This window comes from Ursus americanus, chromosome 6, assembly GCF_024610735.1.
Source record: "Ursus americanus isolate L20-20 chromosome 6, mUrsAme1.1.p, whole genome shotgun sequence".
In the NCBI taxonomy this organism is placed as follows: domain Eukaryota; kingdom Metazoa; phylum Chordata; class Mammalia; order Carnivora; family Ursidae; genus Ursus; species Ursus americanus.
The window spans coordinates 56246505-56268792 of NC_142132.1; the positions used below are offsets into that span (position 1 = coordinate 56246505).

Genomic DNA, 22288 nt, shown 5'->3' on the forward strand with positions numbered 1-22288 from the left:
GCAGCATGGAGAGCTTCCAAGTTGGCAAATGCATCCACACTGGGAGAGTGACACACCCCAACTCTACAGGTATAGAAACTCTTGCACTCCCCACCTTCTCAGACCTTACCCTATGTATTTCTTCATTTGGTTGTTCATCTGTATCCTTTATCATATCCTTTAATAAACTGGTGAATGTAAGCAAGTGTTTCCCTGAGTTCTGTGAGCCACTCTAGCAAATTAATTGAACTCAAGAAGGGGGTTGTGGAAACCTCCAATTTGTAGCCAAGTGAGACAGAAGTTGTGGGTAACCTGGGGGCCTAATACTTGTGATTGGTATCTGAAGTGAGGTAGGAGCAATCTTGTAGAACTAAGCCCTTAACCTGTTGGATGTGACACTATACCCAGGTAAATGGTGTTAGAAGTGAGTTAAATTATAGGACACCCAACCCCACACGCCACACACAGGTTGGAACTGGTGATCAGAACCATTTCATATACCTATCATATTACGTATTTTATTTATTTATCTCATTTATTTCTTGTCTCTCTCATTACAGTGTATATTCCATCTGTCCACGAAAATTTGTCTATTTCGTTCACTACTGTTGTCCCCACTGCCTAGAAGAGCGTGTGGTGCACTAGGTCCTTCATAAATATTTATTACAGATATATGTCTTACCAGTAAAGGCCATGCTCTGAGAGGATTTTGTTTTACCTTCTATATAAATCTCAGCAGAGGTTGAATCTGTCCCGTAGATGTTAGAGGCAAAGCAGGAATAGCGTCCTGTGTCTTCTTCGAAGGCTTCAGCAATGGTCAGCGAGTGCAGATTTCCTGCCTGGACGATATGAATGTCTGGGGAATTTTCAAGCTCCTTGCCTTCACAGTACCACCTGTGAAAAAGGGAATATTGCACATGACTCAAGTGTGAAAATTAATTACATAGATCCTCCAGATGTTCCCTAAGAAGAAAACTGTGACAACTTAGAATGAGGACATTAAATGGTATAATTTGATTGTAACAATGAGAAGAGTTGGCAGTATTCACACTACAGTGACACTTTATTCAAGAAATTGGGAAATGGCTCCTATTAAGAATGATACAACTGAGTGGGGGTACTGGGTGGCTCAGTCAGTTAAGTGCCCAACTCTTAGTTTTGGCTCAGGTCATGATCTCAAGGTTGTGAGATCAAGCCCTGAGTTGGGCTCCGTGTTCAGCAGAAAGTCTGCTTGTCCTTCTCCCTCTGACCCTCCCCCTGCTCTTGCACTCTCTCTCTCTAAAACAAATAAATAAAATCTTTAAAAAAAGAGAGAGAAAGAAAGATACAATGAGAGAAGATGGATGAGAAAGCAAATACAGCCAACCACAAGGAGCAGGGTCTTTGAGGTGGAACTTGGCTTCTCCTAAAAAGATATACAGCTTTCCATACTATGCATTAAGTAAGTGCTTCTTTGCTTATTTGGAGAGAATCTAAGGGATATCAAAAGTTCATGAGGTTGAGTGCACTCATTCCCTATTATGAAATTTCTTCTGACCTAGTTAAATGAAAATTATTTTGTTGGGTTACTTGAGTCGTCAGAGTAGGGAGGATGGGTCATAGTCTTCAGTAGTGACCCAACTTTGGCAAATAACCTAAGTTAAGTATGTTTCCATACGTTATGGTATTTTATTTTGATTCTATATACTTGAAGTTAGAACTTTTTATTATAGTTTTTCTGGCCAAAAATTTACATAAAATAATACATACAATAATGTTTAGGGGCGCCTGGGTGGCTCAGTCGGTCAAGCATCTGACTCTTCATTCAGTTCAGGTCATGATCTGAGCGTTGTGAGATCGAGCCCTGCAACGGGCTCCCTGCTCAGCTGGGAGTCTCCGGGAGATTTTCTCTCCCCCTCTCTCCTTCTGCCCCTCCCTGCTGCTCATGCACATGTGCTGTCTCTCTCTCTCTGTCTCTAAAATAAATACATCTTTAAAAAAATAATGTTTAAAATGTGGAGGTGCATAAGAGAAAAAGACATCAAAACTACACAAAAACACAATTTCTTATGTTACACGTTAGCAAAACTCTAAAAGTTTGATGAGTGTCATCCACTGTTAGTAGGAATGCAAAATGGTGCAACCCCTATGAAAGGAATACGACAATATCTGCCAAGATTACAGATGCGTTTATCTTTGGACCCAACAATTCCACTTGTGTGAATCCTTCACACAGATACACTTGCATGCATACAAAATGACAAATGTACACGTTTCTCATTTAAATAGTAAAAGACTGGTGTCCATCATTAGGGGTCCTATGAAATAAACCATGGTGCAGCAGCATAGTAGAACACTGTGCAACTGTGAAAAAAGATTGAGAAAGATCACTATGCATCGATATGGAAAGAACCCCAAGATACATAGTTAAAATTTGAACAGGAAGGTATGGGATAGTGAATATGGAGTGTTGGTGTAAAATATGTGGGTTGTTGGGGCTGAATAATCTTTCCCCAAAGGATATGTTGAAGCCTAAATGCCAGTACTGGTGAATATGACCTTATTTGGAAATAGGGTCTCAGCAGACATAATCAAGTTACAGTGAAATTACTAGGATGGGTCCTAATCCAGTGTGAATGGGTTCCTTAAGAAGAGGAAAACCCTATGTGAAGACAGAGACACACAGAGAAAATGGCATGTGATGGCAGAGGCAGGGATTGGAGTGAGGCAGTTGCGAGCCAGGAACTGACAGGCACCACCATGAGCTAGAAGAGACAAGAAAGGAGTCTGCCCAGAGTCTCAGAGCATGGCTCTGGTGACACATTGGTTTTGGACTTCTAACCTCTAAAACTGAGAGTTTATTTTACCCAGTTTGTGGCACCTTGTTACAATAGCCCAAGGAAACTAACTCAGGGGACAAAAAATAAGGTATAATCATGCTATTTGCATTTGCATAAAGATCTAAACGAAAATCGAAAGTGGCTCCCTATGGGGAAGGAGGGGAAATAAGGCAGATGAAGACAGATAGGAGCAAGATATCTCACTGTACCCCTTTTATATTGTTTTCATTTCTTGAAATAATAATTATTCATCAACATCATAATAAAAAGTGGGGAGGTGTTACCACTATTCAATGTCAAAAATTAAGGAGTCCTGGCAATTGCTAATCTTTACCGTAATTTCAGATCCAACCATTCAGTGTTTTAATTCCTCCCTCCCACTATTGATTAAGCAAGATTCCAAAGCAAATTCACCCACTCAACTACTTCTCAACAGTCAAGCTGTTCTCTACTCTTGCATAAATACATCATATTTACCCCAGCATTCAAGTCTCTGCTCATGTTTTTCTATCTGAGATTCTCTTCCTCTGCTGTAAAGGTAACTCATCCATCAGTTTGGCTCAGATATCACCTCCTATACAAAAGACCTTTTACCATCAATTCTTGATGACTGTTACCTTTTCTAACTTCACTTACTTTTTTAACTTCACTTTTTTTTTTTTTAAACCTGTACTATGTCATGCAAGGCTTGATGATACACTGTCTTTGTTATTCTCAATTTGGGGGATTTGTCTTCTCCCACCAATTTCACCAGATCGTAAATTCTTTGAAGGTAGGGAACCACTTCATGTGCTCTTGTACAGTTCTCTGTATATTCTCTCCTTTGGCCATCTTATCTCATCCCATAATCTCAATTATCACCTCTATTTGGGATTGCCTCCCAATCCGTCTTTCCAGCCCTGACTTCTGGATACCTCCTTCACTATGTTCTAACCACATCGATCTTTTTTCTCCTTCGCAAACACATTAAAATATTCTCCACGTTAGGATTTTTTTCTTCCTGAAATCTTATTCCCCAGACCTTTCCCCAACAGGTCCTTCTCATCAGTCAGGCAGGCCTCAGCTCAAATGTCACATCCTTGGGGAGGCCTTCCCTGACCATCCTCCCCTAATGCAGTCCCCTTATCCTCAGTCACTCTATCATACTACCCTCTTTTGTTATCTTCACAGTACTTGTTATCTGAAATCAGTTCACTTTGCATTGTTTGTGTCCACCCCCCCCCACCGGATTGTAAAGTGTCCATGACAGAACCTTATTAGTTTTATTCACCACTGTAATGCCAACACCTACAACAGTGCCCTGACACATGGTAGATATTCAGAAAATATGTGTTGGATTTGTTGAAAGACCAAATGATAGAAAGAATTGATAGTTAATATTTTGTAAGAATTTTGTTATTAAAAATTCATCAAATTCTAGGCCAGTTTTTGATCTGCTGTGACAGTGTTAGATGTGGCTGCTGAAATGGGTTCATAAATCTCCAAGGCATAAATCTCAATAAGACCCCAAGGATCTTACGGGGCACTTGGGTGTCTCAGTCAGTGAAGTGCCTGCCTTCGGCTCAAGTCATGATCTCAGGGTGCTGGGATCCAGCCCCGCGTTGTCGAGCTCCCTGCACGGTGGGGCATCTGCTTCTCCTTCTCCCTCTGCCCCTCCCCTAGCTCATGCCCTCTCTCTGTCTCTCAAATAAATAAATAAATAAATAAAATCTTAAAAAGAAAAAGACCCTGAGGAGCTTATCTGAACAAACCCTCAGAGCATGTGTCGTCCTAAACACAGTGAACATCCGGTCAAATGTGACGGGTTAAGCACGTCTTTATCTTTACCCCCTCCCGAAGTGCCCCGAAAATGACAAGAAAGGAATTTTTAAACGGTATAAAGGCACAAGAACCAAAAGAATGAGAAGGGAGACAAGAGTAGAACTGAGACCTCAAGAACTTTTGGAAGGAGGAAGGCTGATTGAGGAGCCAGGAGAGTCGAGGAATCTGAAAATCAAGTGCCTGTTTGGGGATGTCACTGAAAGAAGCCAATTTGTACCGCACAGCCCTATAGGTTTCAGAATTTGGAGACAGGAGTTTGGGGTGTGGAAACACATGAATAACAGGGAAGAGAACTTAAAATAGGGTAATTGACTTCAAGTTCGGGAAATAAGCATTAGGATCCCCATGGCAGGTCACATCCTGTCTTCCGAAAGTTAGGGGATGTGCTGGGATGAAGGCTGAGTTGCTGGCTGCGTAAGCAGCTGCTCCATATTAGAACAAATGGACCTAATGGCTCAACTGCATGAAACGGAATATTTAGGAGACACTTTGTAAATTTATTGGAGAATTGAGACAAATTTGTGATAGAACCACAGAACTAAGCACATAAAAAAAAAAAAAGACAGGAATCGACTCCAGGCCAAAACAAACAAACAAACAAACAAACAAACAAACAAACAATGTACAAGCAACAAAACATTCATTTTACCCTACCTGGGTTGTCAGTGAATAATACTTACATAGTAAGAAGAAAGTAAATATTAACTTTTTTTTTTTGATAGAAAGAGAGAGTGTGCAAGTGAGCCAGATGAGATCAGGACCTGAGCTGAAATCAAGAGTCAGTCGCTTAATCAACTGAGCCACCCAAGTGCCCCACATAAAATATTTTTTAAACAACATTGTGATATGATTACACTGAGGCAGTGAAAAAACAGAGGTGCTGGTTGAGTAAAGGCGTGCTGAACCCCCATCTTCTGGAACAGTCAATAGAAAATAGTTAACATCTGTGCCAAGCAATTGTGGTACAAGCGCATTACAGTTCTCAAGGTGTAGTTCACATTCTGTGAAGACAAAGCTATTTTTATATAATATTAAAATATCATTTGCCTTTCCACTGTGTTGACATTTACACTGATGGTGCAAAAGCCACAGTGGGTAAAACTGCTGGTGCTCCAGCAGCACGAATTAGGGCACGGGCAAAAATTGACTTGTGGTCACTGTGTTCCTCACCTCCATACTCACAGTTAAAAAAATTTCAGTTTCACTTAAAAATATCCTCAGTGAAGCAGTACGAATCATTACTTCTATTAAATCTCAACCTTGAGCCCATATCTTTTTAACATTCTGAGTGGTGAAATGGGAAGCAACATAAAGCATTTCTCCAGGATATGGAAGAGCACTTGTGTAATTTTTTGAGTTGAACTAAGCATTAAATGCATGGAACAATATTTTAACTTGAAAGAACAACTGACAAATTATGGTTATTCAGACTTGGGTACCTGGCAGATGTTTTCTCACAAATGAATGAAATAAACCTGTTGTTTCAAGTAAAAATAGCTGATACCTTTGTTGCCAGAGAAAATATTGGAGTTTTCAAGGAAAAATTAAAGTTTTGGAAAACTTGTATCCCCCACTGTGAATTTAGGGCTTCCCAATACTTAAAGATTTTTGATAAAATCAAATGATGGTATCAATACATTTTTTAAAATATTAAATAATAAAATGTGTCAACATTTGGAAAATCTGCATTACTCATTTTCCAGATTACCAATGCATGATATTAGCCATTGAAAGTTCAAGATGAACGAAGGGTTTTAGTAGAGCAGAGTACAAAAGTTCATTGGTATGGTTGATTTCACATTGCAACTGACGTTTAAGAAACTACCGCTAGCTGAATGTTGATGTAGTGCCAAACGGGAATAACCGCATTACCTGAAAAGCCTATTGAAATATTCCTCCTTTTTCCAACTGAATGTATAAGGCCAGATTTTAAAATTTACTTCAACCCAACCAACATAGTACCACAAACTGAAGGCAGGAACAAATACGAGAAATCTAGCGGTCTTCTGCTTAGGCAGCCACGACAGAGATTTGCAAGAAATGTAACAGAATGACACTCTCCTCACTACATTTTTTCAAAGAAAATACAGTTATTTTTCATAAAATAATTTCTATTAGCATGTTCATTATTGTTATTTAAAAAAGAATAAGAAATACCTATTTAAAACAGTTTTCATTTCTAATATGATAATTATAGATGTAACTCACATAGACAAAACCTCTTTGGGGCCTCAATAACTCTTAAGACTGTAAAAGGGTCCTGAGAACAAAAAGTATGAAAACGACTGGAGTATGATTTAGAAATCTAGAGGTAAAGAGATAGGAAACTGCTCTATTCTTTAATGTTATTTGACTTTTTCAGCACTGTACCTGTATTAATTTGATAAAGCAAATAGAAATAATTGTTTCAAAACAAATAAACAAATCCCTTCCCTTATATAAACATTATAAGGTTATCTCACTTCCTTAGTTAATGTTTTTCTTCTTTACCAAAATGAGAGTGGAAACATCTAGAGCAATTGGAAGCCGGAACGCGATAAGTGGAATGATTCAAATGCCCAAACTCTCTGTCAGAAGCGTTTTTGTCCTACTCAGATGGCAGGATAGCTTCAGCCCGTCCCAAAAAACAATCAGTAACCGTCACTCTGACTTTAACACTGTGACCCACTCAGAAATAGCGCACTGGTCAGGCTGCCTTCTCAAAAAGTATTAAAATGTATCCAGCTCCCCTCAAGACTTTAGAAGATAAGGAGGAAAACACCCTCTTCAAACGTCTCTCCATGTTAGGGAAAGATTTCACAGGAGTGCCCTGCTCAAGGTGCGTGTTTTAGACCGCCAAACCCTCATGACACAGAATGACAGTGGTGCCAGACGTGATTCATGGCGCAGCAGAAATGAGTCAGTGATCTGGGAAAATAGGGCAGGTCTAACTGAAAAAGAAGGACCCGGCTTTCGTGCACTGAGGATAGCTTGCCAGATCTGCTGGTTTGGCTGGCTACCAAGCCTGGGAATGAAGACACTTGAAGAGACACATTTTCCAGATTTAACTGGATTTTTGGTTACTGCTGTTAGGTTACTATTTTATTAAAAATATGGCTTGGATAAATGTTATGACTCATTGCTTTAGCACATTAACGACTTCTAAATGTAATTTGAATGTGTTATTCTGACTCACCAGCAATAATGCTCATTAAAAGAACGATTACTCAGAGCATTTCTTAAGCCCTGCCCCAGCCTTTCCAATGTCCCTACCTACCTCCTATTCTTGCCTCTCCATGTTTGTTTCCTTTCCTGACCTATCTATCACTTAAATTATACAGTGGCTTGTACGTTTATTTGTTTAATATTTCTCTCCCTTACGAACAGGAAACACCACCGGAAGTAGATAATCATGTTTGTTTCTTTTATCACTTGTTTATCTGGTTCCTAGCACAGTGTATGGCATGTCAGAGCTGCTCCAAGAAATGTTTGCTGTATGGATGTTAAATGAATGAATTCAAATTAGGATTATTAGAGTCTCAAGCTTGTTTTGTTTTCAATTTTCAAGAAGGTTTGGAGGCTATGGGGCGCCTGGGTGACGCAGTCATTAGGCGTCTGCCTTTGGCTCAGGGCGTGATCCCGGCGTTCTGGGATTGAGCCCCACATCAGGATCCTCCGCTATGAGCCTGCTTCTTCCTCTCCCACTCCCCCTGCCTGTGTTCCCTCTCTCGCTGGCTGTCTCTCTCTCTCTCTGTCAAATAAATAAATAAAATCTTAAAAAAAAAAAAAAAAAGAAGGTTTGGAGGCTAAAAAAGAACTTTCCTTGAATTGCCTTTAACCAGCTTAGTCTAACACTGCCTGATATCCGACGTGAAGGGTGTAGGGCCTAAAACAGAAGTAGTATATTTACTTCGTGACATCCTTAGCTCTCTCCAAGCATTAGAGTGACTCTTCCCTAGGCAGAATGCACTGGACTCTGGAGTATATGGGACAGTAAGATAACAGTAGACGTTTTCTAACAAAACTCAAAATTACGTTAGATTTTGCAACACAATTCGGTGTTCTGTATGTCCCGTTTGCTGCTGAGTTAACAAACTCAAGTGTTCATGACCAGTGGCTGTATTTCAATCATGGGGCTGTGGGAGTACAAGGGAGAGGATAAGACTCTACTTGAAATTTTATTAAAATTTACTGAGTTCTTCCACGTGGAAACTTCTTGGTAACTTAAGAGAAACATAAATAAGCACTTGGTTAATATCAAGATATCAAGACCTAGCCAATTTTAAGAACAAAGTGAGGATTAATAAAGTGAAAATGAAAACAATTCCTAAAATAATTTTTTAAAGGAGTAAATTACTTTGGATAGGGTTGACTGGAAACTTCTTATTGTCTCCTTCTAGAATTCTTACCTTTTCTTTTTCTCATACTACTTATTACTAAATTACTACATAATATACTTATTTATAAAATTTACTGTTTATCATCTATTTCCTTCACTTCAACTAGAACAGAATATGGCAGGAAACTGCTTTATTTACTAATGAATTTCAAGTGCCTTGAATAGTTCCAGAAGCATAGTGAGGGCTGAGTGAATTTTTATTGAGTAAATGAACAAATGAACATATCAAATTTTTTAGTTTTGTTGATGCAATGTACTTGAATCTTTGTAATATTGTGTATTTTAAAGTATAATTTTTTCTTTTCTTCTGTTTACTATGTTAATCTTTCAGAATAAATTTTTCTATACAAACCACTTTGATGGTGTTGATTTTGTTTATCCCAAGAATTCAAGTTTGGCTTAACATTATAAAATCAATATTCTTTACCACATCAAAAGAATAAAAGGAAAAAATCATATAATGATCTCAAAAGATGCAGAAAAATGTTTTATAACATTCAGCATCCACTCATGATTTAAAACAAATCTTAATCTTCCTAAACAAAAGAAACCTACAACAAAATCTTATGTAAGAGTGAAAAATGGAAAGTATTCCTTTTAAGATTCTAAATAAGACTAGAATACCCAGTGTCACCATTTCTTTTCGACATTGTACTGGAGGGCTTAGCCAGTTCAATAAGTCATGAAAATGAAATATAAGATACAGGACTGGAAAGGAAGAACACCAAAATCTATAGAAAAGCTCTAGAATGTAGCAAGATTGTTGGTTAGAAAAACCAATATTCAGGTGGGTGGGGGGAATGGGGTAACTGGGTAATGGGCATTAAGGAGGGCACGTGATGTGATGAGTGCTGGGTGTTATATGCAAGTGATAAATTATTGAACACTATATCTGAAACTAATGATGTGTTATATGTTGGCTAATTGAATTTAAATTTAAAAAAAGAAAAAAATAGATACGAAAGTGGATTGCATTTCTCTGTATAACAAGCATAGAATGTAATTTTTTTAAAAAGCTATCATTTATACAGTATGAAAATGAGGTACTTATGGATAAATCTAGCCAAGGAGTTGTAAGACTCAGAGAAAAAATTATTTAGGCTTATTATTTAGGTAATCTAAATAGATGGAGAAATATATTATGTTCCTGAATATGAAACCTCAATATTTTATTTTATTTTTAAAAAAGACTTATTTATTTATTTTGAGAGAGAGAGGGAGGGAATGAGTAAGGAGTAGGGGCAGAGGGAAACGGAAAGAGAGAATCTCAGGGTGACTCCCTGCTGAGTGCAGAGCCCAACTTGGGGCTCCATCTCACAACCCTGAGATCATGACCTGAGCTGAAACCAAGAATCAGGTGAACAACTGACAGAGCCACCGAGGTGCCCCTAAACATTATTGTATGTTTTATTTTATGTAAAAGGCAATTCCATGCCTAGGATGTTTATAATAAGATTGTTCGTACTAGGAAAAAAAACTAGAAGCAAACCAAATGTACATCAACAATACAATCCCCTAACCTTACGGTGAAATGCTATATAGCGATGAAAATGCGTGAATTAGAATTACATGCAACATCATGGATATAGTTTTTGGAGAAAAAAATTCAAGCAGCAGAAGAATATAAACATCATGATTCCACTTACATAAAAATTTTAAAATATGTAAATTTCACTAATATTTTAAAAAAACTTTTTATTATGGAAACTGTCAAACATACACAAAGTAGAGATACTGTATAATGAACCACGATCCACATATCTCTTAACTTCAATACCTTATCAACAAATGGCAAATGTATTTCTTTTATATTCTCCCCTTTTTCCCCACCTTGAATTATTTTAATGTAAGTCTAGGATTTTGTGTCATTTCACTTGTAAATACTTTCATACCAATATTGTTTAGGGATGTAAAAATATGTTGTAAAACTATGAAGAAAAAATGTTAAGAAAAATTTAAAGAGAAAACACAAGATTTGAGCTAGTGGTGACTTCTGAGAGGGGAGGAAGGGATTGGATTAGGAAGACAGCAGTCTTAAAAATAATGGTAATGTGGGCACAAGATATTTGTGCTATTATTCTTATCCCATGAACACACACACACACACACACACACACACACACACACATTCTTCAGTATCTATTCAAAATATGCTTTAGAAGATGGTTCAGACAATTCAGTCTGGTGATCTGTGTCCACTTTGGGAGTATATGTGAAGTCAAGAGACTGATTAAAGAAAGCTGTTAGGCAATGGCAAGAACTTCTATAGAAGCCCTTGGAGAGCTTGACTTATAGCCTCTGGAGTCTGGGGGCGTATAGAGGCTTATACCCAATTCTTGCCTCAGAAACTTTTAAGGTGAAAAGAACTTTAGTATTGCCCAAGAGGGAAGGACAAGAGAGAGGGCTTCAGTGGAAGCAGCCTACATTTCCAAAGTTCACGGGGCAAAGATGTGGGTTTTCCCATGGGCCGAGTGGACACCACAGAAACTAGCCTGGTGTTCCATCTCAAAACAGAACTCGCGTCAAAGAACCACCTACGAGGGTGAGGGGACTCCAGCAGAGAGTGGAAGGAGTGTACTGTGGGAGTGAGAACTGAGGAGCCGGTACTAAAAAGTTACCTGGAGATCACAACATCTGGGTCAAGGGACAGAGTGTGGGGAAGGGCCCTCCCGCTGAGGAAGTCTCCGAAGAAACTGCAAACATTCTCAGCACAGCGGCAAACAGCAGTTTGTTACAACACAGATGTTTGGGCCTCACTTTTAGAGATCCTGATTCGGTAGCTATAAGGTGGAGCCTGCAAACCTGCATAGTCACCGAGGTGCCAGATGATGCTGACCAGCTGGTCCAGGAACCCACTTCGAGCAGCAGATTCTAGGAGGCACTCAAAAGGAAGACCCTGCCCCCTCTCTGGACTGATCTCAAACCACTTCCTCCTCACTCTATGTTCTGGTGACGTTAGTCCCTTCAATTCCTTAAAGTCAGCAATGGTCTTGCAGTCTTAAGAGCTTCAAATTTGCTATTCCCTCACCCTGACACAATTTTCCCCAAGCCCCACTTTGCTGGGCTAACTCCTAGGGATCTTTTATTTCTCAGCTTAAATACCACTTTTTAAGAAAACCTTCCCCAGCCTACCTACGAAGTTTGGTGCCTTTACTATATGCACCCTCTTCTGTCACATTTATCACAATTTTACTTACATAATAACTTGGGGAATTTTTGTTTATTGTCTATGTTCCTTACTAGACCCTAAGCTTCACGAAGGCAGGAATTTTTTTTCTAGTTGTTGCTGTTTTAATCTTAGTGCCTATAACAATACATGGCACATAGTAGGCATTTACTATTGGTTAGATAAATGAATGAATGAAGGCATCTAGATTTTCCCAAAAGGTAGAAGAAAAAGCCCCTAAATAATGTAATATTTCAAAATATTTGTATAATATTTTAGACTATCTATCATATCTAATTTTTCATAATTATATTTTTATAGTTCCCCTGTGCCATTTCAAATATCCTTTGTCTTTGTAACTAATTTATTTCCTGAGCATGTCATTTGCAGGCTACTGTCCAGAAGTAACAATAGCAAAACTAAACAGCCAAAGCAGGCACTGATGCCTGTAAAGGGTAAATTTGTGCCATTTCAAAAGGTTGCGTACAAGCAAACATACTTAGTGTGACCCAGCTGCACATTCCTGGGAAAAGAATTTGAAGGCAGGATACAAAAAGGGATCACAGCCATTTGCCGTGAATTCCTACAGACTCTTTCCTCTGTGGGTAATGCATGAATATGTTTCATTTTCTAAGGCACTTCCTCCAGCGAAGCCACGTCCAAGATGAACAAACTTTTCCAAAACGCTGCCTTCAGCGATGTAGGATCTCCCCTCTACAACACAAAGCAATTTCTGCCCGATTAACTTGGAAATCAACAAATACGCCAAAAACGATTTTTCAATTTGCTAAACCAGAGTTACAAGAGCATGGAGAGCATACTGGTTACACAGAGGGGCGACCAGATACAAGGGAAGCCTTCGGTTGCCAAGTTCGCTTATTACATTTTCTTGCAAAAACAGTGAAAAGGGTACTTTTCTGATGGACTGCCACGTTCCTATGTGGCAAACCAAAATGTCTCATTATTATTTTTGTAAGGTATTCTCTGGATCAAAAGCTGTGCTCCTGGGTTCTGTGGAGATGCCTCAGGAGTTTCAGGCTTCTTCCGCCCCAATGCTCTTCAATCTCAAAGGCTCTAATTTTATCCTTAAAAAGTGTGTGTGTGTTGGGGACAGGGGGCGGGGGTGCCTGGGTGGCGCAGTCGTTAAGCATCTGCCTTCAGCTCAGGGCGTGATCCCGGCGTTCTGGGATCGAGCCCCACATCAGGCTTCTCCGCTGGGAGCCTGCTTCTTCCTCTCCCACTCCCCCTGCTTGTGTTCCCTCTCTCGCTGGCTGTCTCTCTCTGTCAAATAAATAAATAAAATCTTAAAAAAAAAAAAGTGTGTGTGTGTGTGTGTTGGGATAACATGTAACAGATTCATTGCCAGGAGAAAACTGGGAGGAGGAGTTACTGCTAAAAGAATGTTGAAGAACACTACTCCTCTCTGGCACTAGTAGAAGTTAGTTCCAAGTGTTACCTGTTTATATATAGTCCCTTTGTAATTACAGAGATATTGTGTCCAGATTTCCCAGTGTCCAGGTCATTCCTTGGAATGTCTCCAGTTCCACTACGCTCTCATTTGACCTTCAGTCCTGCTTTACCAACTGCCTATTGGATATCGTCCCTCGGTCTCCTCAGACTCAAATCATCAACCTCCACCGTAAGTTAGTCACTCTTCCACTTTCTTAGTCCTTGCTAGTGACCCCAGTATTCTCTCAGGTACCCAGCTTCAAACACGTGGATTAACGTTTTTTACTCATCCTTCCTATCCAGTCAGCCACCAAGTTTGGCTTGATTTCTTTTCTTCTAAATCTTACTCACAGCTTTTCTCTGCTTTCCCACTGTCCCCATTCAAATCCGATCAGAGCATCTGACGCCCGGGATAGCTTCCACAGCTTCTTCAGCGGCCTACTCGCTTCATTCTTTTCAAGTCTATCTCATCCTTCCAGACTAATTCTACTTAAATGCTCCCTTTCATCTTGGTACTTCCCTATACACAACCTTATAAATGGTTTCCAGGTGGCTTTGAAACCAAGTCTCAACTATTCTGTTTTGCTTTCAAGGCTCTGCAAAATCATCTGGTGCTACTATCTTTTCAGGTTAGGTCAGTCTCCTCCCTGTCATATAAAAATAGTACTCTTCCAGCATCTGTGCCTTTATATGAGCATGTTAAATTGACCTGGCCTAAAAGGACCCATCCCTCTGCCTACTTCTTCAATCTTTTCTCTCGTCTTTGCTCACCTGTTACCCCACGTCCTTCACATAGCCAAGTACTTGCAGTTCCTTGAAAACACTTGTCCTTAGACCTTTGCACTAGCTTCCTCCTCCACCCTTGGTCTCTTCAAACTAAAGGCACCTCTTTGTGAATGCTTCCTTTCTCCTGTACTCTAGGCAAAATAACCCCGTCTTCCTCTGAGCCACGGATGTGTTCTATACATACGCCTGTTATAGCCCTTATAGTACAAAATTGCGACATTTCGATTATATGCCTGCCTGATTGCTCTTTTACATTGTGAGCTACCCTCTCAGAATAGTTGTAGACTTGGTTTCAAAACAAGGTCCCTGATCTCCAATAGCTCACAGTTGTTCTGTACTCCCAGTGAGTCACTTTAGTAATTCAACAGGTATTTGTTGAATGAATGAATGAATGAATGAATGAATAGATTTCTTCCTAAATCCTCTCACTCCTTCTCATCCTACATGTGTAAAGCCTTCTTTGATCTTTCTAGTCTTCCATCTCTTCTCTGAAGCCTGATAGTTCTTATGGTTTTGTACTATACAAATTTAGATGTTTTCTTTGATAGAATCGCAAGCTCCTTGAGGGCAGGGACACATCCTATACTGTCTCTGTTATTGCAATAGTCAGAGTGCAGAGCACATAGTAAAAATATATTTGCTGTCCAATTAATTAGAGTTATGTAAACTCTGGACTTAGGACAATAATGACAGCTAATAGAAAATTCTCAACTTTTTTGTAATATAATTGCTGCCATAAATTAAGTACTGATTCATTCAGAAAATATTTAGTGAATACCTAGGAATTTCCTGGCACCAAACCAGTGGTTGGAATACAGGCATGAATTCTATCAGTAAAGAAATTCTTCCAGGTAAAATTAGTATTGCTACACAGAAGCTGTGTACATTTTTTTCACTTTTAAATTTGTAATTGGTTGGGGCGCCTGGGTGGCGCAGTCGTTAAGCATCTGCCTTCGGCTCAGGGTGTGATCCCTGCGTTCTGGGATTGAGCCCCACATCAGGCTCCTCTGCTAGGAGCCTGCTTCTTCCTCTCCCACTTCCCCTGCTTGTGTTCCCTCTCTTGCTGGCTGTCTCTCTCTCTGTCAAATAAATAAATAAATAAATAAAATCTTTTAAAAAAATTGGTAATTGGTTGATTAAGTAGTTTCTGAGTGACCACTAGATTACTTCGTTTTGGGGGGGAGTGGGTATTTTATAATTCTTCCTGGCTGATTTTTCTCACAAGAACACTGAATTCTTTTTTTTTTTTTTTAAAGATTTTATTTATTTATTTGACAGGGATAGAGACAGCCAGCGAGAGAGGGAACACAAGCAGGGGGAGTGGGAGAGGAAGAGGCAGGCTCATAGCAGAGGAGCCTGATGTGGGGCTCGATCCCATAACGCCGGGATCACGCCCTGAGCCGAAGGCAGACGCTTAACCGCTGTGCCACCCAGGCGCCCCTGAATTCTTTTTTGTAACTGAGATTGTCACAGTCAAGAAATGGGGAGAATCAGTCCTGAATAATCTGATCTGGTTTTTGTGGGTTTTTTGGGTCCATTCTATGTTCAGAAATTAGTCGGTTGGACAAAACTAATCTAAGTTGTGTTTGTACTATAACTTGAGTACTTACCAGCTTACTTAGACTGACCAGATGTCACTGAATGATTTCCATCATGGTGCTGTGATGACATCTCACCAGCATTACCAACCAGACTCCTAGAGAGTGTCATCAGGCATACTTAGAATAGAAGGGTGGATACTGCCCTGTGTCATACAGTTTCAACCCTTTGTCATAGCTTAGGCCAAATGACTCACTCCTGATTTAAATTGAAGTTGAGTTTCTTGTTTTCCTGTTTCTTTATGCATTAGTTTATTTAACATTTCTTAATGACTACTATGGGCCAGAAAGATACAAAAGAGATACAAAGGTGTTCAAGATACAAAGGAGAATCCCTGCCCTCAAGGAGCTCATTTGGATAACTGGATAGTAGTGTATATGTCATTGTAGAAATAATATTTAACATTGCGTTATGTTGCCTTTGAAAAGCAAAATTCGGTATATGAATATGTCTTTGGGCTAGAATCTCTTGAATTAATAGGTGAATATAAATAAAACTATTATTATTAATACTATTACTGTCCTATAATATGAATAATGTGTGAGAAAAAGACAAAGCCCTGTTTACACACCTAGAATAAATGTTAAATAGTAATGAAATCATTCTACTAGTAAATAAATGGTTAAGAAGGCAAAGTGATTGTTACAGGACTCTAAATACCAGTAATTCTCTACAAAAGCAACACACTTAAAGCACTTTATTCACATATTATTGCATTGTAATATTAGAGTTTACAAATGTCACCCTGGGGCTGAGGCCGGATCCAGCTTTGTGGGGCCTGAAGCTCATAAATGTGGAAGGGCCCCTTAAAAAATGAAATGAAATAAGACCACAAAATTAGGCATAGCTTATGCAAATGAGGAGCCCTGAAGCTTAAGCTTCATTTGCTTCAAAGAAAAGCTAACTAGTAGGCACGTAAAAGATTAATATCCTCTCTACTCATTAGCCATATTAGGGAAAGACTTGGGCATTAGGGAGAATAGTATTCATTAAGCTGGTATGAAAAAGTTGATAATACATACAATATATGTAAAATGAATCTTAAAATTGATCTTTCTTAGCTACAACATAATTCTATCTTTATTCTATTAGTCTTTATCATTTGGCTTTCTTTAAAATTGAAAAAAATATCTCAAGTATTCATTGAGTATAGGTCCTAAATACGTTCTTGTTCTAAGCTTCAGGCTGCAGACCTGTGCTGTCCAATATCTTAGTCACTGGCCACATGTGGTATTGGGCACTTGAAATGTGGCTGGTGCAACCCAGGACCTGAATTTCAAATTATATTTAATTTAATTTTTTTTTAAATTTTTTTAAAAGATTTTATTTATTTATTTGACAGAGATAGAGACAGCCAGCAAGAGAGGGAACACAAGCAGGGGAAGTGGGAGAGGAAGAAGCAGGCTCATAGCAGAGGAGCCTGATGTGGGGCTCGATCCCATAATGCCGGGATCACGCCCTGAGCCGAAGGCAGACGCTTAACCGCTGTGCCACCCAGGCACCCCTCAAATTATATTTAATTTTAATTAATTTAAATTTAAAAACTGATAATTTTGCTGTTATGAAATTTCGAAGTATGTTTGGAACAACTTGAGTGCGTTAGGCTACTTTTTCAACTGTAAATGCTATGAAATCTAAATGCAGATTGAGTATTTCCTAGGAAAATTTGGCGGTCAAATTGAGATGTGCTGTTGTAAGTACAGAATTCACCCTGGATATCTTGTTAATAATTTTTATATTGATTACCTGTTGAAATGATAATCTTTTAATATATTGATTAAAAAAATACACATTTTAGAAGTTTATTTCACCCAGTTCTTTTTACTTTTTGAAAATGTGATTACTTGAAAAATTTTAATTGCGTAATATGGCTAATATTATATTTCTCTTGGAGAGTGCTACCTTAGACTCTGACTTTTTCTCAAAAGGAGTATATAATTTTTGAAACCACATACTTACAACACAAAGTTAAGAGGATCAGGATAGCTGGAAAGCAATTACCAAACATTACTAATGGGATATTTTTTACCTTACTTGAGGTGGTGGGATTCCTACCACTATGCAATCCAACTGTACTCTGGTTCCTTCTGGAACTTCTCTGCTCCGTAACTTTTGAGTGAACCGAGGAGGTTGCCCCAGAGGTTCTTCATAGTACAGAGATGAAGGTGAAGACCCGGGGGTAGTGTCTCCACCAGCTGCCTCACTGGCAGCCTGCTCAGCTTCGCGCCTCTTAGCCTCCTGCCTTTCAAGGGCGTGATTCACTTCATTATCCCTAGTATCTGCAGGGATAGGGATGGGAACAGAAGATCTTTCTCTTCTTTCTGAGATATCTGACAAACTGGAGCTATTTTCCTGAGGAAGTTTGTTTTGAGATTCCAATTTACTCTTGTGGTTTTTGCAGGCACGAGGTCTAATCCTTTTGGAGCTATGGGCTTTGAAAAGGGAGGACAGCTCTTCAATGAAATCGGCAGCCTTATTTAAGAATACTTTTTTGGACTGGGTTTCAGAACTATACTGTGGTCTTTTTGCCTCCTGGGGGCTCTCTTTAGAGCTGGTAGGACCTCGAGAGTTATCCTGACAGAAGTTGGGGTCACAACTTGATTTAGGTGAGTGTTTCATCTGCTCAGATGGAAGACGTTTTCTAGCTTGAGCTTCATCCGCTCTCTCTAACGGATCGTGATTGATGGCCAGTCTCGCCAGATTGACACTTTCATCTAATTCTTCTTGGCTCAGGAAGGCCGAAAGATCTGGAAGGTCTTCTTGGCCTCCTCCTCCTTCAGCAGCTCCAGAGGGATTGCCAAAATGAAAAGGGTTGGAAGAAGGTTCTGCTCGACTCCTCTCATTGTTTCCCCGATGTCTCGTTTCTGCTAAATAGCTCTCTCTTAGAAGCTGAGATATGGAAGTAGAGGCTTCTATGCTGTCGTCTTGCATGCTGTCACAAAATAATAATAATAGAAAAAGTTGGGTCATTTCTAAAGAATAACAGATCTATAAGCATGATGCATTTTTAAGAACTTAAAGTTTGAAATTAAAAAATTGCCTAATTTTGATACTTCTACAAATTTACATTAAAGACTTACAGATTAACCTCAAATTGTAAAATGAAGAGGAACTGAATGAGATTGCCCTGAAATATAAAATAAAAACATGGATGATAGCCACTCTATTAAGTTCTTTAATACATGTTCAATTGTGAAAGCTATGATGTAACTACAGGTGATATGAAATGCAATTTCTAAGCATAATTTTGATAATATCAATAAAGGGCCTTTAGTTATAAAGACCTTTCATACACAGAGATTTGCTGTCCATGCTCTCCCCTTTACCTTGAATGCAATAAAATAATAGAATTAAAAGATACTGATGATAGCATTTTTCATTTCATTCATTAAAAGGCCTATATAAACTGAGATTATCTCCTATGGTTTCAAGACTTTTTCATTCAGCTTCACCCATACTGGTTTCTTATTATTTCTGAAATATTCTGAAGTCACATCTGAAATGCTTCAGAACATTTGTACCTGCTGTTGCCTGTACCTGGAACGCTCTTTCTTTCTTTTTTTTTTTTTTTTAAGATTTTATTTATTTATTTGACAGAGATAGAGACAGCCAGCGAGAGAGGGAACACAAGCAGGGGGAGCGGGAGAGGAAGAAGCAGGCTCCTAGCGGAGGAGCCTGACGTGGGGCTCGATCCCGTAACGCCGGGATCACGCCCTGAGCCGAAGGCAGGCGCTTAACCGCTGTGCCACCCAGGCGCCCCTGGAATGCTCTTTCTGACAATGCTATGTGACTCATTTCTCATTTCCTTCAATTATCTGTCCATCTATTCTCTCCTTGGTGGTTTCTTCTTTATGGCCCAACATAAGATGGCAATCCCCTTCCAGCCTATCCTTTTTACCCAATTTGGTTTTCTCAGTACCACTCATCTCCATGAGGAATATCTGGCAAGTACATTTTTAGCAACTTTCATTTTCCTCCCACTAAAATATAACTTCCACCAACGCAAGGACTTTGATACCAATAAATAATTGTTCAACTAATGAATAAATTATTCTTTGAAATGGAAAAAAAATATACTGACAACATAATCTCATTTAGTTACCAAAAACATCAATTTGATTCAGCTCATGAAAATAAATAATGCTTTTGGTTTTTGACTAGAGACAAGTTGTTCAGATTCAATGTTGTTTATAGGTTCAATCTGCTCTTGAAAAGTGTAATGATTCAACCTTTTCAAATAAGGTATAATTAATTTAAATTCTACGAAAATATGAGTTAGAGCCTAGATTTTTAAAAATCTCTTGCATTAACATTGGTGAAGAGGGGATATAGGAGACAGGGAAATGAGGTTCAAGACAGGACACCCCTATACTGTATTTCACTGGATACCCTTTCCTGACTTTTGAGTGTTAATTATATGAGGATATTACTGATTCCAAAAATAAATAATTTTTAAAATACTAAGAAAATACTATAGTAACTTTAGTTCAAAGTCCCCCTGAACTAGAGAGTTTGGTAATACAAAGCAACTTTGTATTATTAACATTTTATCATTTAGTCACACATTTACTGAGGGATGGCAAACTCCTGACCTGTAGTCTGTTACTTCTCTCTCTCTTTAGAAGATACAGCTAGCAGAGTACAGGGCCCTTCCCATGGATCTTGACTTTCTAAACACTCTACTCCTTCAGTCACCACCAATCAATCAGAGGTGGTAATAGAGATGAAAACTGTTTGCCATTCTTGGCTACTATGTGCTAGGCCTTGTGCTGGGAAGATGGAGAGGAAAGTGATCTAAATCTTTTTAGGCTTTATGATTCTATGACAAAACTTGTTTCCGTTCCTTCCTTTCCTTTCCCTTATATGACGGCCTTACTCACATCACAAAGAAGGCTTCCTAGGAACGGCACAAATTCTTGAGCTTTTAGAGTGCTAGCCAAGGCTAACCTCTAAATTGGCAAAGTAAGCAGTCACCTTGAGAGGGCAGTTAGAGGTGGCTGAAAGGATCACCCACAGCCAAATATTCTTCCACATGCTTGTTACAGCCTGAAATTGCCACCTACTGGAGTCTTTTGTTTGGGTGAAGTCTATTGTGCCTTAAAGATGAACTGAAAACGCAAAGGTGTTGCATGAGTGCAACGGCTTATCTACAAAGCTATTCATCACAGTATAGATGATAGTATTAAAAAGTTGGAACCATGTTCAATAAGAAATTAGTTAATTAAGTTATAATATACTCATTAAATAGAGCTATCCGGCTATTTTAAATTTGGTAGGATTGTAAATGATATCCAGAGTAGTATATGAAAGTATAATTGATATATCAATTGAAAACTTGTCTCATGTGTGCATTAACTATACAGAGGAAGAGTTAAAGATATGTGCAATAAGGTGCAAATGCTGTTTTAAAATGTAATTAATATACTGATGAAAAGTTCTTCTCATTTATAAATCAACTATTTCATTAGCTTCATTAGCTTCATTTGAATTTCTTTTCTTTTCTTTTTTTTTTAAAGATTTTATTTATTTGACAAAGAGAGAGAGACAGCCAGAGAGAGAGGGAACACAAGCAGGGGGAGTGGGAGAGGAAGAAGCAGGCTCCCAGTGGAGAAGCCTGATGTGGGGCTGGATCCCAGGACTCCGGGATCACACCATGAGCCGAAAGCAGACGCTTAACGACTGAGCCACCCAGGCAACCCTTCATTTGAATTTCTGCATATACAGTTGACCCTTGAACAATGAGGGAGTTAGGAGTGCCAGCCCTTGTACAGTCAAAAACCTACATATAAATTTTGATTTTCCCAAAACGTAACTATTTTTTTTAAGATTATTTATTTATTTATTTGACAGAGATAGAGACAGCCAGTGAGAGAGGGAACACAAGCAGGGGGAGTGGGAGAGGAAGAAGCAGGCTTCCAGCGAAGGAGTCCGACATGGGGCTCGATCCCAGAACACAGGGATCATGCCCTGAGCTGAAGACAGCCGCTTAACGACTGAGCCAACTGGGCGCCCCTCCCAAAACTTAACTATTAATATTAATAGCCTGTTATTGACCGGAAGCCTTGCCTACAGCATAAAGGGTCAATTGAAACATATGTTGTATGTTATATGTATTACATAATACACTCTCACAATAAAGTAAGCTAGAAAAAAGATGATGTTTTAAGAAAATCATAAGGATGAGAAAATGCATTTACAGCACTGTACTGTATTTTTTTAAAAATCTAAAATAATCCATGTATAAGTGGACCCACACACAGTTCAAACTCATGTTGTTCAAGGGCCGACTGT

The 22288-nt window shown here is 38.9% G+C and overlaps 1 protein-coding gene across 5 annotated transcripts in view; it reads right to left on the bottom strand.

Moving 5' to 3' along the window:
- MYPN (myopalladin) overlaps window positions 1–22288 on the bottom strand; it is a 107893-nt gene that overhangs the window by 60824 nt on the left and 24781 nt on the right. For all 5 annotated transcript variants that reach the window (XR_006777068.2, XM_045783329.2, XM_045783330.2 and 2 more), the window contains 2 exons: window positions 18027–18929; window positions 698–873 (listed from right to left, as the gene is read on the bottom strand). Coding sequence is in view for 4 of the 5 variants with exons in the window: in XM_045783329.2 (XP_045639285.2) it covers window positions 698–873; window positions 18027–18928 (1078 nt within the window). In the remaining variant the exon portion in view is untranslated. The remainder of the gene's footprint in view (window positions 1–697; window positions 874–18026; window positions 18930–22288) is intronic.